At 54.5% G+C, this 15,676-nt stretch overlaps 1 protein-coding gene across 1 annotated transcript; it reads left to right on the forward strand.

Moving 5' to 3' along the window:
• Positions 1 to 235: 235 nt before the first annotated feature.
• On the forward strand, positions 236 to 8,352 carry LOC140262347 (vasoactive intestinal polypeptide receptor 1-like). The gene is made up of 14 exons (XM_072356642.1): positions 236 to 611; positions 1,853 to 1,967; positions 3,781 to 3,888; positions 4,326 to 4,435; positions 4,591 to 4,688; positions 4,825 to 4,957; positions 5,300 to 5,453; positions 5,686 to 5,746; positions 5,964 to 6,030; positions 6,110 to 6,201; positions 6,336 to 6,465; positions 7,001 to 7,042; positions 7,160 to 7,315; positions 7,844 to 8,352. Exons 1-13 carry the CDS (start codon positions 546 to 548, stop codon positions 7,250 to 7,252), a joined length of 1,269 nt encoding a protein of 422 aa, XP_072212743.1. The 5' UTR covers positions 236 to 545; the 3' UTR covers positions 7,253 to 7,315; positions 7,844 to 8,352.
• Positions 8,353 to 15,676: the final 7,324 nt, after the last annotated feature.

Here is a 15,676-nt window from a genome sequence, read left to right on the forward strand (position 1 = left end):
CTGCACCTCACTGCATCATCCCTGCCTGCACCCCACTTCCCTTTGGATATTGGGTTTCCAGGTTAGCAGCATCCAAGCAGCAAGCAAAAGCACTCTGCAGCCCCGCTGTGCATGTCCACCTTTTGGAGGAGGGGAGGGAGGAAAGACCCCAAAGGGCGCAGATAATGGGATGGTGGGCAGTGCCAGGCTGGGTGATCTGTGCGTTCAGCCCTGTGTATGGGGAGGGGGGGGCGGCGGGCGGAGCCTGCACATCGCCTGGGCTGTGACATTCGGTCTGGCTGAGAGACGGAGCTGTGGGAAGAGCAGCGATAGCGGGGGGTGGGGAGCACAGGGGGAGGGTCAGGGACACTCTAAGGGTCTGAGCATCCGCAACGGGAAAGTGGTTTGGAGGGAACTGGGGGAAGGAAAGGGCTGGGACAGAGCAGGGTGAGGGGAGCAGGGTTACTTCTGGAGCCGGGACCCCATGCCCAGGGCAATGCGGGAGGAGCGGGGCCATCCCCAGCCCACTGGGGACTGAGCGGGGTGTAACAGGGCTGCCTTCCACTATGGGATGCCCAAGGCTCAACTCCGGCTCCTGCGTGCTGCTGCTGCTTGCTCTGCCAGTGCTGCAGGTAAGTGTGTCCCCAGGGGGGACGTTGTGAGGGGACAGGGGGTGGTGGTCCCTACCATGGAGAGTGTAGCAGCCACAGTCCTGGTGGGGTGAGCCTATGGGGTCAGGTGTTCCCTGCACGTCCATCCCACCCCAGGGCTGTGACACCAGCTCAGTATGGGACGAGGTGCTTCAGTGTCCTTGGGGAGCTGGGGAGGAAAACTCTACTCAGAGTGCTGTGGGGTGGCACCAGTGCTGCTCTGTGTGTGTGTGTGTTGGTGATGTGGGGGGCTGGGAGAGGGGACTGGGGGAGGAAGGGAGGAAAAGTAAAGAAAGGGAAAGGGGAAGGGGAAGAGGAAGGGGAAGGGGAAGGGGAAGGGAAAGGGAAAGGGAAAGGGAGGAAGGGAAAGGGAAAGGGAAAGGGAAAGGGAAAGGGAAAGGGAAAGGGAAAGGGAAAGGGAAAGGGAAAGGGAAAGGGAAAGGGAAAGGGAAAGGGAAAGGGAAAGGGAAAGGGAAAGGGAAAGGGAAAGGGAAAGGGAAAGAGAAAGGGAAAGGACAGGGGAGGAAAGGGGAGGGGAGGAAAGGGAAGGGAAGGGAAGGGAAGGGAAGGGAAGGGAAGGGAAGGGAAGGGAAGGGAAGGGAAGGGAAGGGAAGGGAAGGGAAGGGAAGGGAAGGGAAGGGAAGGGAAGGGAAGGGAAGGGAAGGGAAGGGAAGGGAAGGGAAGGGAAGGGAAGGGAAGGGAAGGGAAGGGAAGGGAAAGGAAGGGAAGGGAAGGGAAGGGAAGGGAAGGGAAGGGAAGGGAAGGGAAGGGAAGGGAAGGGAAGGGAAGGGAAGGGAAGGGAAGGGAAGGGAAGGGAAGGGAAGGGAAGGGAAGGGAAGGGAAGGGAAGGGAAAGGAAAGGAAAGGAAGGTGGAGAAACTGAGGCACGGTGGTGGATTGGCTCCAAAGGTGCATTTGGGTTTGAGGAGTGCTCATCATTTCTGCTCACAAACCCAAAAGCTGAAGGGGTTCAGTGAGGATGGGCCGTGTCTCAGTAGGTCTTCATCTCTCATTGTGGTTCTGCGGGTGGGGCCTGCCCTTCTGTTTCTGCCGTCTGAGCGGTGCCCTGAAGCTTTTAGGAGGGAATTAGAGTTAATTGCGGTTCTTGATGATGTGTATGAAGCAAACAGCTGAAAGCTGGGAAATGTCAGGGCTGTGCCGTGGGCAGCTGCTATTGAATGGGGCGGTGTGGGCTGGGGTCAGCCCATGCATCCCCCCTGTCAGGTGCAAGCGACGCATCCCGACTGCTCCATCATCCTCTACTTCCAAGAGCGAGAGAATGAGTGCCTGGAGGCCATCAGGAGTGAGAGCCAAACACAGCCCCCCAGTGGGCAGCGAGGTGAGAACCCCCACATGCGTGGGAAGAGGGTTTGCTGTGAGGGTTGGGTGGTGGTCGATGGTGGTGGGGTGGCAGCATCCTTGGAGAGCCTCGGGGAGAAGGGAGAGGGGACTGAGATTGCACAGTGTGCAAAGAGCCATCGGGGATGAGAACCTCATAGTTATGGCATGTGGTCCTAACCCTAACCCTAACCTTAACCCTAACCCTGCTATGCAGGGCACTGTGCCCCTATCTGCCCCCTGCTCACCACCAGGAGCATCGCAGAGCACACGTCACCCCTTTCCCCTCCCTAATTCACTCAGTTTTAACTCAGAACACGTTCTGAGCAACTCATTTTTTTTTACATATCCGGGACTTTTAAGCAGATTAACTAATTGGAAATAGAGGGGGAAAAAAAGAAGTAATAATAATAATAATAAATTAACCACTTTTAAAGTGCTGCTTTTGGACATTTTGTTTAACCACATTGAGGCAGCTCGCCTCAAATCCAGGGTAAAAATTATCACCCAGTGAATAAGAAATGAGTCATTCAGTGGGTCTCAGATAATACGAATGTAGAAATGAAGCACCTCAATAAATGCACGTTAAGGCTGCATAATTGCATAAGTAAGAGTGCAGCGATAAAGTGCGTCCTCTTGCTTAGCACAGGAAAGCCACGTTGGTTGGAAACAGTCCGTTCTGCAGCCAGGGGAAGGAAAATAACCAAGAGGCACAAATGTATAATTAAAGTCAGTGTTTTATCACGAGTTTCCTGCTCTGGTACTCTGCTGTGAGCTGTTTGGATGGTGATAACCACATAGAATAACGTCCAGGTACCACGGAGAGCAGCCAGAAATAGGGCACCAACCAACAGCGCGACCTCCACCTATGGTTTGAGCCCATGGGAATGCTGAGCAGAATCCCATCAAGGAACAGGAAACGCTCCTTTCCTCTTCACTTCTTCTCCTTGGGAAGGTCATTCCTATTTCGCACAATGATAAGTGAGGTGGGATTTGGGGTTGCAGCAGATCACGAGAGAGAAATGGAGTGGGAAGAGGGATCTCCCCATCCCAAGGACTTTATTCCCTGACCGGCCTTACAGGAGATGGATGCACTTACAGGACATTGGTGTATCCAGGTGCTCCCCCAAAATAAAGCAACCCCTTGCAATAACAATCCCATGCTCCATTCTCCTGCAGAAGTGCAGACGTCCCTCAGTGCTGCCAGGCCAGCCCTGCAGATCTCTCCATCCTGGCCGGATACCTTGTAGAATTCAGAGGAAACTAATTAGATGTGTCTGAGCCCACACTCCCTGGCTGGGAATAGAAGTGACTCCAGGTTAATAATATATACCTGCAAGGTTAATCACATCCGTGTGTGAGGAGAGCTGTCCTGGAAGTGTGATGTCTGGGTCTCGCCTGCTCGTTTCCAAGGCAATTTGGGAGTCATTGAAACACTGACGTGGGGCAGGAGAGAGAAGTGTGGATAATTGCTCTCCAGCAAAAGTCTCATGGTGCTTACTGCTTTCTTCCTCCAGGGTGATGTCCCCAAGCTGTGTCTGCTCTTTGAATGTCCCCATCCTCCCCTCTCTCTGTTTTGTCCCCTCCTGTGTCATCGTGGGAGATCTTTGCAGGTTCTTAGAGGATGGAGCGTCTCTGCTGACAACACTGCTCCTGGTCAATGGGAGATGACCAAGTTCATCCCACATAGACAGAAAACTGCTGGCTCCTCCTGAATCCCCGGATCCTCCCATCACCTTCCATTAGGACAGGACTCTTGGAGGTGGCACTTTGGTGGTCACATCCTCAGATCATCCCATCCTGTCCTTCCATAGGCTGCCGAACAGCGTGGGACGGGGTGAGCTGCTGGCCAGCCATGCCTGTGGGTCAGTCCTATGCTGTTGCTTGTCCTGATGTCCCCCACGTCTTCAAGAAGTCCCAAGGTGCAGAGCTATGAATGTGGGTGCTCACCCTGTAACATCCCAACCCTTGGTCCCACTGCTCCAACCCTTCCAAAACCTCATGGCGTACCACAGCCCAAAGGATGGATGGATGGCATGATGCCTATCAGGAACATCCCCAAGCCCTCTTGTCACCCAGAGGATGCACTCCCTTTTAAGCAGAGTGATTGCTGGCACCTTCTCCAATTGGGTGGCAGCAGGACAGTCCCCAACCCCATTTCTCCAACTTTAAACCCACCTGCTGCCCCGGTTGGCAAAGCACATGGGGATGGGGTGTGCCACGGTGCTCCCATGGTGCCCACCAAGCTTCTGTCTGGGTGTCAGCATTTGGGCACCATCACAATGTTAGTAGTACAAGTGGACATTTTGGGGATGCTGATAGAGAAGCTGAGACCAGCACACGGCTCTTCTTCCTGCAGTGCTGATCCACAGGAACTGCACTGAGGTGGGATGGAGTCCCCCCAGCCCACCCTACTACAGCGCCTGCGAGCTGGAGGCTGTTGGGACCAGCAACAACACTGAGGCCAAGGCAAGTGGGTGCCTTCTGGTCTACCAGGGGCCTCATCCTTGGTGCTTAGTACATCCAGAGCTTGGCTGGGTGATTGCACAAACCTAGAGCAACCCAATGCGGATGGAGCTCCCAGCACATGCTGCCTCCTTCAGCTGGTTCTTTTCTTTCCATAGAGAGGTTACTTCATCACCATGAAGGTGCTCTACACCTGTGGCTACTCCACGTCCCTGGCAGCCCTGTTCCTGGCCATTGGAATCTTCTCCTGCTTCAGGTAAGGCTGGAGGACAACCCATGAGCAGAGCTGGGAGATGTCCAGATCCTCCTTCCCAGAGATGCCCCATGGATGACTTAAAACCCTCCAACTTCCCTTTCTCCCGATGGACATAGCACGTCTCTTCCATCCATAGGAAGCTGCACTGTACCAGGAACTCCATCCACATCCACTTCTTCACCTCCTTCATCCTACGTGGGGCTGCTGTGCTCATCAAGGACGCCGTCCTCTTCTCTGATGAGTCTGTTGACCACTGCACCCTGTCGACGGTGAGGTGCTGACACAAGTGTGCTGGTCCAGAGCAGAAGACATAATAAATAAGAAACAAAAATAAGAAACATAGAAGCAGTGAATACAGAGTTATAGAATCATAGAATAGTTGGGTTGGAAAGGACCTCACAGATCACCTCTTTCCAACCTCTCTGTCATGGGCAGGGTAACTAACCACTAGATCAAAACTAGCTCCAAAACAGGCTTGGGTAGACATCAGGAGGTTCACAACAGCATCTCTCTTTGTGGGGCTTGTCCGTAGTGACAGTGTTCTTGCTCTCAAAGTTCTCTCTGTTTGGGTCTCAGCACCACTGAACCTTTCCTCTTCCTCATCCTCACAGGTGAAGTGCAAAGCATCCATTACCTTTGTGCAGTACTCGGTGTTGGCCAACTTCTTCTGGCTGCTGGTGGAGGGCATGTACCTGCAGACCCTGCTGCTGCTCACCTTCACTTCCGACCGGAGCTACATCTGGTGGTATATCCTCATCGGATGGGGTGAGCCTTGGGACCTCAACCCCTCCAGGGGCTCCCAGAGTCTACCCCAGGAGCTGGGTTAGATGTAGGAATGGACCAAGAGGTGACACATCACCATCAGTGGCCATCATCCCTTTTAAAGTCCTGGAAAAACTGTCACCCTGCTGTTATCTCCAGAGCCTCAGGATGTGGGGTTGTGGACAAGGGTTGGAGGGAGGTGCCAGAGCCATGGGGTGACACTGTGTCCCTACAGGTGTCCCCGTGTTGACGGTGTGTGTGTGGGTTGTCACCAGGCTGCAGTACGACGACCATGGGTAAGGACAGCCACCTCCCCTCTTCCTCTTGCCCACGTGCCCCCTATGGAAGCCAAGGGGACAGCCCACTTGCTAGGGAAGCTCAAGATGGGAGGAATGGGGCAACAATTTATTTTAATGCTGTGTCTATTTTCTGGTGGGACCTGAAGACCCCTATGAAAAGAGGGCAGGAGAATAAGACCTGAGCTAAAAACAGGTTTGTTCTCCTCTCCCACAGGTGCTGGGATGACTACAGCAGCCCCTACTGGTGGGTGATCAAGGCTCCCATCCTCCTGGCCATATTTGTGAGCACATCCCCACCCCAAGCATCCCACGGATGTGGGACCCATTTGTGCAGGGCTCTGAGACAAGCTTCCATGGCAGGTGAACTTCCTCATCTTCCTCAACGTCACCAGGATGTTGGCACAGAAGATCCGATCCCCAGACATCAGCAAAAACTACAAGCAGCAATACATGTGAGGGCAGCTCCCCACACCTGGGTTGTTGGGGTGATACAGGGATCCTTGGAGGAGCACAAAGGAGGACCCAGGGCCACCAAGATCCCCAAAATCATTGAACTCCAGCTCTGCTGATGTTGTCCTCTCCGCAGGAGGCTGACCAAGTCCACGTTGCTCCTCATCCCCCTCTTTGGGGTGCACTACGTGGTGTTCGCGCTCTTCCCTGAGCACATCGGGGTGGACGCCCGGCTGTACTTTGAGCTGGTCCTCGGTTCCTACCAGGTGCAGATGTGGGGAGATGGGCAGCTGAAATCCCACCCCATCCCACCATATGCTTTCCCAGCCCCATCCCTTCCCATCCCCACTCTTTCCCATACCATCCCTTCCCATCCCTATTCCTTCTATCCCATCCCATCACTCCCTATCCCACCCCTTCCCATCCCATACCATCCTACCCTATTATATCCTTTCCTGTCCCATCCCAATTCCTTTCTAACCCACTCCATCCTATTCTCATCCTCACCCCACCCATTCCATCCCTATCTCCATTTCCATCCCTAAGCTTTCCTATACCATCTCTATACCTTCCTATTCCTATCCCTTCCCATCTCCATTCCATCCCCTCCCTTCCCTTTTTATCCCTATCCTATCCCATCCCATCTCTTCCTAACATATTCCATTCCTATACTGTCCCTATCTCCATCCCTTCCTATCTCACCCCATCCCATCCTACTCTACCCCACAAATACTCTGTGTGGGTGCACAGAGACCTTTTCTTTGGGTGAAATTTGCCGTTTCTGATCATTTCTTTTTCCAGGGTTTCCTGGTGGCTCTGCTCTATTGCTTCCTGAACGGGGAGGTGGGCATCCAACACACATGGGATCCCCCTTACTGACACCCAAGCCCCTCATGGAGCAGTGCAGCTCCCACCCCATGGGTGCCTCGACTGCCAGCACCAATCCTGGTGTCGCTTCAGGTCCAGGCTGAGATCAAGAGAAACTGGGGCAAGTGGCAGTCATCCATGGAGAGCAACGTCTTCAACATGGCAACCCAAGACTTCACGGCGTGATGAGGATGGCAGTCAGGGGACATTCCTCCCTAAGGACGGTGGCCCTAGAAACAAAGGGAATTTGTAGGTTCTGGCTCCTGCACCCTCAGTGCATGGCTCTGCCTGTATGGTGTGGGGGCTTGGGATAGAGTGGGATGGGATTGGATGGGTTGGGATGGGATGGGATGGGAGGGGGTGGGATGAGGTGGGGTGGGAAGGGATGTGATGGGGAGGTATGAGATGGGATGGGATAGAATGGAGTGGGATGGGGTGGGGGTGGGATGGGATGAGGTTGGGATAGGGTGGATTGGGGTGGGATAGGAAGGGATAAGTTGGAATGGGATGGGATGGGATGAGGTGGGATTGGGTGGGATGGGGTGGGATGGGATGGGATGGGGTGGGATGGGATGGGATGGGATGGGATGGGATGGGATGGGATGCATATCCTGAGGCTACAGCTGCCCATCTCCCCATATCTGCACCAGCTGAGAGCTGAGGACCAGCTTGAAGGACACCTGCCATTTTTCATTTGTCACAGAATGACAACTGGGGTGGCCTCAACACCGGAGGGATCCACCAATGTTGTTTTTTTTTCCCCTTCTTTTACATAAGAAATGCATTCCCTTACGAGAAGATGCCAACACAGCCCCCAGCAGCCAACCTGAGGGGGGAGAAGCCGCCACTGCAGCCCATTCTGCTCACAACACCCCATCTGCTGCCCTGGTTAACGCTGTCCCAGCAGACAGGAAAGCATCGGATGCCCCTTCCCAAACCTCTCCTGGCTTTGCTGATCCACCTGATCTCAGCAGAGCTTCTCAGGCTTTCTAGGTTGTAATTTCTCCGCATGGCCAAGTGCCCTTCCTTAAATAAAACCCACAGATTGGCCTCATCCCAGGCAACCCGATCTCCTGACATCCCACCTGGTCTCACAAAGGGGCAGCAGAACCCAGACCCGATGTGGGGTGAGCTGGAGGATGCTCCATGAGCCCCCCCACCCTGGGTGCACAAATATCTCTGCTCACCATGGAGGCTGGTTCGGGTGGGGAGAGGAGGCCACAAACTGCACTGGGGATGGGGATGCTCAATGGGAATGTCACCATGGACGTAAAGCTTTGCAAATGATTGGCTTTGCATTTATTTTCTGCTGGCAGTGGGGCTAAAGCCGCACCCCCAAATCCCCTATTATAGGGCTTACTTGGCATTGAATCCATGGCACCCCCAGTGCTTGCAAGGCGGCAGCTCATGGTGGGCATGGGGGGCACACAATGTGACAGTGCCACAAAAAGCTCTGCTGCACCCCTACATGCACCGTGCCCTATAGCAGCCTATATGGGGTATCACAGCTGGGCCGGGTCTTCCCTATGGCCCTGAATCCATCAATCCTCACTCCTTGGAGATGCAGTCGGGGCGGTGTTTTGCCTTGGGGGGTGTTTTGCTTGGGGCCGGTGGGTGGCACTGCGGCCCTACGCCGCGGGCGGTGACAGCGGATCCACGGGACAGCCCCAAAGCCACAGCGGCCCCACGGCTGTCCCGGGACTGCCGGCACCAAAGGACTGTGCCCACCCGGCACCACAAGAGGAAGGTAAGGGGCTCGCTGCCCGCTGCTGGGTGCCTGCAGAGCTTCAACCCCATCTCCATCCCCACTCTGTATGTGCCTCATACAGATCCCATGGGCAGTGCTTGGCTCTGGATCCCATTCTGCCACCCCAAAGGTGCTTTTGCTGCTGGGTTTTGCACCCACTTCAGCATCATGGGTACCCCCGGGTACCCCCAGACTCTCATTCTGTGCCCACCCCGTGGTGCCCACAGCTCCCAGAGGCACATCCCGGTGCTCCCATCATTGCATGCTCCCCATAGGGTTTGCTCTAGGCTATGTGCAAAGCGAAACAAGATTATAAGGGCTTCCTAGGAGTGATAGGGCTGGGATCCACCAAGATGAAGGTCCCCACAGCCACAGCAGGGGGATGTTCCCATCCCTGCCCTATACCTGCAGATGCACTGAGGCTGCTCTTTGCTTGCTTGGAGAAAACCCCTCAGTGCAAAGCTGGGGCTCTTCCCTTGGTGGTGGGTGCTCATTGGCTTGGGGAAGATCGCTGTGGGTTCTATGGGGCCAGATAGGCAGCAGAAGGGTGGCATGGAGCCTTCAGAACAGGCCAGGTGGTTGCTGCACCCCAGAATGAACCAACCCTATGAGATGGGTATGGCCCTTCTGCACCCCAGAACATGCAAACAGCACCCAAAAGCACCATGGGGAAAGGCAGGGCACACACCAGGACACCTCCTCACACCATCCCTGGGCTGGATACGACTTTGGGGTCCAGCACAGCGCTGGACATGGGGACACAAGGTGCTGAAGCAGGATGAGTGTGCCATCACATCACGCAGGGATGTGGTCCCGGGACCTTTCTTGGGGCACATTGGAGCCGATGGACCCTGGGGTCTGTGCTAACGGGGCCGGGCGCTGCCACCCCCTTGATTGGCGCCGCGGGGGACGAATGCCACAGCTGAGACGGCCGAGGGTACCTGAAGGATCCGCGTGTCCTCAGGTTTCACTCATGACCATCTGACAGCAGCAGCAGCTGCGCTGCCAACAGGCGCTCGCGGAGCCAAAGGAGCTGAAGGAGAGGGAAATTCTGGCCCCGAAAGGTCTCTCCTTGGGATTTCGCTTTTCCCACCCAACGGTAAGAGCCGGGTCCAGCACTGGGACAGCACCAGGCTGCTGGGAAGGGGGCTCGCATGGCCCTGGGTTCCTCTTTCTTCTTGGGGTTATGCCATGGAGCACCACAGCAGGAGGTCGGTGTTGTGGGGTTTTTTGCTTTTGCCCCCCCACCCCGGGCCAAAAACAGATAGGGATGGGGGTTGGCAGTTCTCTGAAGGGCATTGGGACGTGGTGACTGTGGTGACACCGGCGGTCCGGTGGCTTTGAGGGTTGGGGTGGCTGAAAAGTCCCAAGTCGCCTTTCTCCTGGCTTCTCTTCCTAAATATAAGGGGATCTAAATATAAACCCGGCCTGGGCCAAGCCAAGGTTGCAGGAAAGGTCTGCAGTGCTGAGCAGTGTCCCCTTTCCGAAGGCGCTGTCCCCATAGGGACGTACCTCTATGTCCCCAATCTGCACGGAACAGAGGAACGGGGTGGGATTCAGCTCTGATTTGGGGTGAGAACCCCCACTCCTGGTGCATCCCCATGGCTGTTTCAGGGGGTCAGACACCTCGGTGACCCCCCAACCCCCCATCCCTGGTGACAGCCGCTGTCCCATGGGGCACAAACGATCCATCTGCCCACACCAAGATGTGGCCAAAATATGGGGCCATGTTGCAAAATACTTAATAGCGGTTATCACTGAGCATCACTTGCATAACACCAGTGGGAAGGTTGGATGCATGTCCTTAGTTGTATGGAGACCCTACAAGTGTGGGTGGCGGAGCGATGCTCTGAGCTGTTCCTGGAAAATCCCTGGTGTAATAACGGGCACTTTAATGGGAATTGGGAAAGGGACACTGAGTCCCACAGGATTAAGCTGTGCTAATATTTGAAGAGCATTTTCCACGCCCAGGGCAAAGGGTCCCTGTGCAGTGGTTGTGTGTTCCTGTGGGAAGTCTGCTGGAGTTGGGGTAGGAAGGGAGAAGCAGCGTGAAGCAGAAGGTGCTTTGAGGTGGGTGACGGCAGAGGAATAATGCAAGAAATAAGGGCATGAGGGTCCAGCGAGGGTCTAATTTGGGTCCAGTGGTGTCCAATGGGGGGAAATGGGTATCCTTTAGGATGAGGTGCTGCAGGGACCACAGTATGGCAAACCTTATGTGATCTCCATCCTGAGGACCCATTGCCAGCACTGTGCACCCATTGTCAACCCCTGTGGGATGAGCTGACATCCCACTCCCAGCCTGGGCAGGACGGGGTTAGTGTCAGTTGCTGGGGGATGTTGCAACCTCCTATTTCCATCTGCGGGCAGGAGAGCATCCCAGGACTTCGCAGCTTGCAGCCTATGTGTGCCACCCCCAGCTCCGAGTACATCGAGGTACCGTGGGGGCATTAAAGCGCCCGTACCCCATACAGAATGGTAGCAATTAATGGATATTGTGAAGTTAATTTCCACACAGCTCACGGGTACAGGGCAGGCGGAGGGGGGAAGTGCTGTGTGTTCCCCTGAGCAAGGCAGAAAGCAGGAGCTTGGTGTGATTGGTGTGTGAGGGGAGCAGCTTCCCTCCCAACCAATGTCTGGGTCTGGGGGATTGGTGGTGTGCGTGAGTCCCAAATGGGGAAGGGCAGAGGGATGCTGGTGGGCAGCACCATGGATTTGGCCATGCAGAGCAAGCTGGGGAGCATAAGGACCCTTTGCATGGAACTGGGGCCCATCACCCCATTGGCACCCATTGCTCAGAGCCCCACAACAGGGGCAGCCCCTACCCCAAAGCACACCCCAAGGCAGCAAAAATCCCACCCGAAAACCCAACGTGTTCTTTTGCATCAGGCCACACATCCATCCCAGCCTGTGCTGCTGTGTGTCCAATGGGTGACCTCTGTTGGTCCCCACCGAGCAGAGGGACCGTGGTGACACTAAGGAGCGTGGCATTGTTTGCCAAAGGCAGCTCTCCCACGTTGCTGCACAGCTCCCAGCATGACAGATGCTGCCTGGAAGCATCCTGCATTCCTGCATTCCGGAATGCACCAAACCACCCAGCAGCACTGGGAGGGCAGAGCTGGGGCAGCATCGCCTGCAGGGATTTCCAGACCCTAAAAAACCTCCTGGAAGCACAGCTTCATGCTGGCAAAAAAAAACCCTCCCCTTAAAGCAGAGCAGCCTACAGACAGAGCGAGGGCATGGGGAGCTGAGATGGGGCTGCATCCCCCCCTCTTGGGGTCAGGAGAGGCATTTGTTCATAAGACTTGGAGTCAATGCGTATCTCCCCAGGTCGGCTTTGTAATGCAGCCGTAGCCAAGCATTGAGGCACGGCCGTATATCTGGGGTTAGCAAACACCAGGCTCTGAAATAGAACGTTATCATCTTACCGAAAGGGACATCAAGTTGTTTATAAATTGGGCCCATTTCACCCGGCGGAGCGGCTCTGTTTGTCCCAGTTGCTGCTGGAAACTCCTGGAATCCCACAAACACTCACCCAGCTCTGGGCTCTGCTCTGTGCGCTGTTAAACCTTCCAGCAGAGCTCTCTGCTCCCTGCATTGAGATTGTTCTCCATTTTCCCTTTTTTGTTGTTGTTTTTGTGTGTTTTTTGGGGGCCAAAAACATGCTCCACAGGACTTGCTCAAGCCACAGCATCTTTAAAACAATACCTGGAGGATTATCTTTCCTCGAACCAACAGCAAAGAGCTGTGTCACTGCCTTACACTCATGTACCATCATAACCTTAAATACCCACAAACCAAACCTATGGCAGCCAATGGCATCACCACCACCACGGTGCTGTGTCCTGCTTCCCAGCCAGGACCAAGAGGGTTTGGTGATATTTGGACCCCTTCTGCCCAGCCCTGCCCTCTGCTGCTTTCTGATCATCCCTGAACCCCATATCAGCTCCCCACTGCAGCTGCCACCTCACCCCACACCCCAGATGGGGATAAATGAGTGAGGATGGAGTCAGCTGCTGGGTTCTCAGCTGTTTTTGGGGTGCAGGTGGTAAGGAAGGGGTCCTGCAGGGTTGTGCTGGGTTGTGTTGGATTGGATTGTGTTGTTTTGTGTTGGGTTGGGTTACGTTGTTTTGTGTTGGGTTGGTTTCTGTTGGCTTGTTTGTTGTTGTGTTGTGCTGTGTTGGATTGTGCTGGAAGGAGTCTGGTTGTGCTGTGTTGTGTTGTGTGTTGTTCCATGTTGTGTTCTGTCACGTTGTGTCACTGTATTGTGTCGTGTTGTGTTGGGTGGTGTCGTGTCAGGTTGTCTCATGTCATGTTGTGCTGGGTTGTGTTGGGTTATAGTGTGCTGTATTGTGATGGGTTGTGTTGCGTTGGGTTATAGTGTGCTGTAATGGGTTGGGTTGGGTTATAGTGTGCTGTATTGGGTTGGGTTGTGTTGGGTTGGGTTATAGTGTGCTGTATTGTGTTGGATTGTGTTGGGTTGGGTTATAGTGTGCTGTACTGTGTTGTGTTGTGTTGTGTTGGGTTATAGTGTGCTGCATTGTGTTGGGTTGTGTTGTGTTGTAATGTGCTGTGTTGTGATGGTTTGTGTTGTGATGGTTTGTGTTGTGATGGTTTGCGTTGTGTTGGGTTATGTTGTGTCATGTTGGGTTGTGCCATGTTGTGTTGGTGCACGGCAGGTTCTGCTTTCCATCCCGCAGCCCTTCAGCTGCCAGGTGCTGGCTTGCCTCCATCCCCCAGCATCAGTTTCTCACAGCTCCACACGTGGGCAGAGCTGGCTGCTCACTGGTGTCGGGGCACGAGCTAATTGTTCTCCTGCTAATCCCTGCTGCAGGGATGCCCCTGATGTTATGCAGTTGGCTCAGCAGCACTTTGGTGAAGGAAGCTGCTCTACACTTGCTGATGGCTCTGTAGGTCAGTGTTCTTCTTGGACCTGAGGCTCTATCTGCCCCTGGTGAGCTGTGCACACCATGCCTCTGGCACTGGGGTGGCTTTATCCCTGCAGGAGCACTGGATGTACTGTCACAGAGGCACTGGTGTCCCATCAAACCAACACTTATCTCTGGAGATAAAAAGAAGTCTCATGGAGCATTCTCTGATCCCAAGGTAGTGGGCCTGACCCCAGAGTCACCCAGGTGCCAGGGGCTGACAGTGGGCAAGTGGGAACCCTCTGTGCCAGCCCCACACCAGTGTGGGCCATGGGTTCATTGGGGCAGGAACGCAGGTCTGCATTTGATCTCTTCTCTTTGGGGAAGCAGAGACTGACCACAGAGTCAGTGAATATTCTGAATTGGAAGGGAGTCAAAGGGAGCACAGAGTCCAGGTGCTCCAATGCAGGAGGTTCAGATCTCGGGTGTAGCTGAAGTCTTGCACCTCTGGGCATCCCCAAAGGGGATGGTGAGCCAGGGGGCTGCAGGGGATCAGACCCCAGACGGACACAGCAGCATCCCTTTGGAGGACCTCCTGTTTAGCCCCAGTGTCTCCCTTTTCTACCCTATGGCAGTGCAACGTGTTCAGCCCAGTAAAAAGCAAACTTAGGGTTGAAAGCAAAGCTGGGGCTGTGCACACACGTTCCCTTCCTGCCCCGGCTCCCAGCAGGGAGGAATGAGCAGAGTCATGGGGCTGCAGAAACCCGACCCCAAGCATGATGGCTGGCAGCAGCTGGAGGCTGGGCCGCCTCCACCGGCACTGCACGCTGCGGATAGGGCTGTGCTATGGGTTCTATGGGTTGTGCAGCACCCTGTGCACTTGTAGGGTTTGCTTTAGGGTTTGCTATAGGTCCATCCTTCTACCAGCAGCATTTGGAAGCTGCATTACAGCACCACTGGGTCAAGGCTGATCACAAAGAGCCCCGGTGCTGCGCCACCGCTGCAGGGATCAGCAGCCTTTGGCAGAATGAAATCCTTTTTGCACAATGAGATGCAGTTCAGCAACAGCAAAGGGCAGTTCCTAAAGTGCAGCCATCTGCAGCAATGCAGAATCAATACCTCCCTTCACCTTTGCTTTTATTGCTGGGTTTTGTAATCACTGTAGGAACACACTGACACTGTGCACCAAGGGTCTGTTCCCAACGGACCTATAAATGTTCTCCTTAATTACAAAAGGGTTTCCAGCTCTCAGCATCAGGCAGGGCAGTTCGGGGTTGGAGTATGAGGAGTATTGATCCTAAAGCTCTTTCAGGGTCAGCTGCTCCATAGCACTGCATAAAGAATTGGAGTGCAGAGGGGGTGATGCTCAGAGCGCTGCTGGTCGGTGGGATGCTCATCTTGGAGAGGGGACACAATCCTTGCCTCACCATCCACAAAGAACCAGGGCTCCTCCAAAGCAGAGCTGTAGTGCTGTAGGGCACTCACATTCCTACCAATGGGATGGGTGATGGGAAATGACCACCGACCAGCAGAACTGAGGTCTTCTGGCCTAGGAACCTCTTGCTTGAGTGTAAGAGGAAAGCTTTGATCCTTTGCAACATACTGGAAAGAGCTGGAGCGGTGCCACTGCTGCTGAAGGTGTTTGATTTTGTTGAGCAACTTTGGTTGTGAAATTACGCATCTAACCAGCCGGCTGGTGCAGCGCCCGGGAGAAAGGCAGAGTGATGGTGCTTTTTGGTTGGGTTTGGGAGGGGGAAGCAGAGTGCTGTGCAACCCAGGTGTGTCCATTTGGATGCAACATCCACATGCAACCCAAGCATGTGATTTCAATGATTCTGGAGCTGTTGGCCCAGAAGAAAGCCAACTGTGAAAGCCCAGCAAGAACTTTCCATCACCAAGCTCATAAATGCCTTCGTTGCCCCCATTGGGTACCACCCATCTTCAAAACCCGACCTCGTAAAAACCCCCGTTGTTCCCATCCAGCACCACTTTCTGAGC

This window comes from Excalfactoria chinensis, chromosome 24 (assembly GCF_039878825.1).
Source record: "Excalfactoria chinensis isolate bCotChi1 chromosome 24, bCotChi1.hap2, whole genome shotgun sequence".
NCBI lineage: Eukaryota > Metazoa > Chordata > Aves > Galliformes > Phasianidae > Excalfactoria > Excalfactoria chinensis.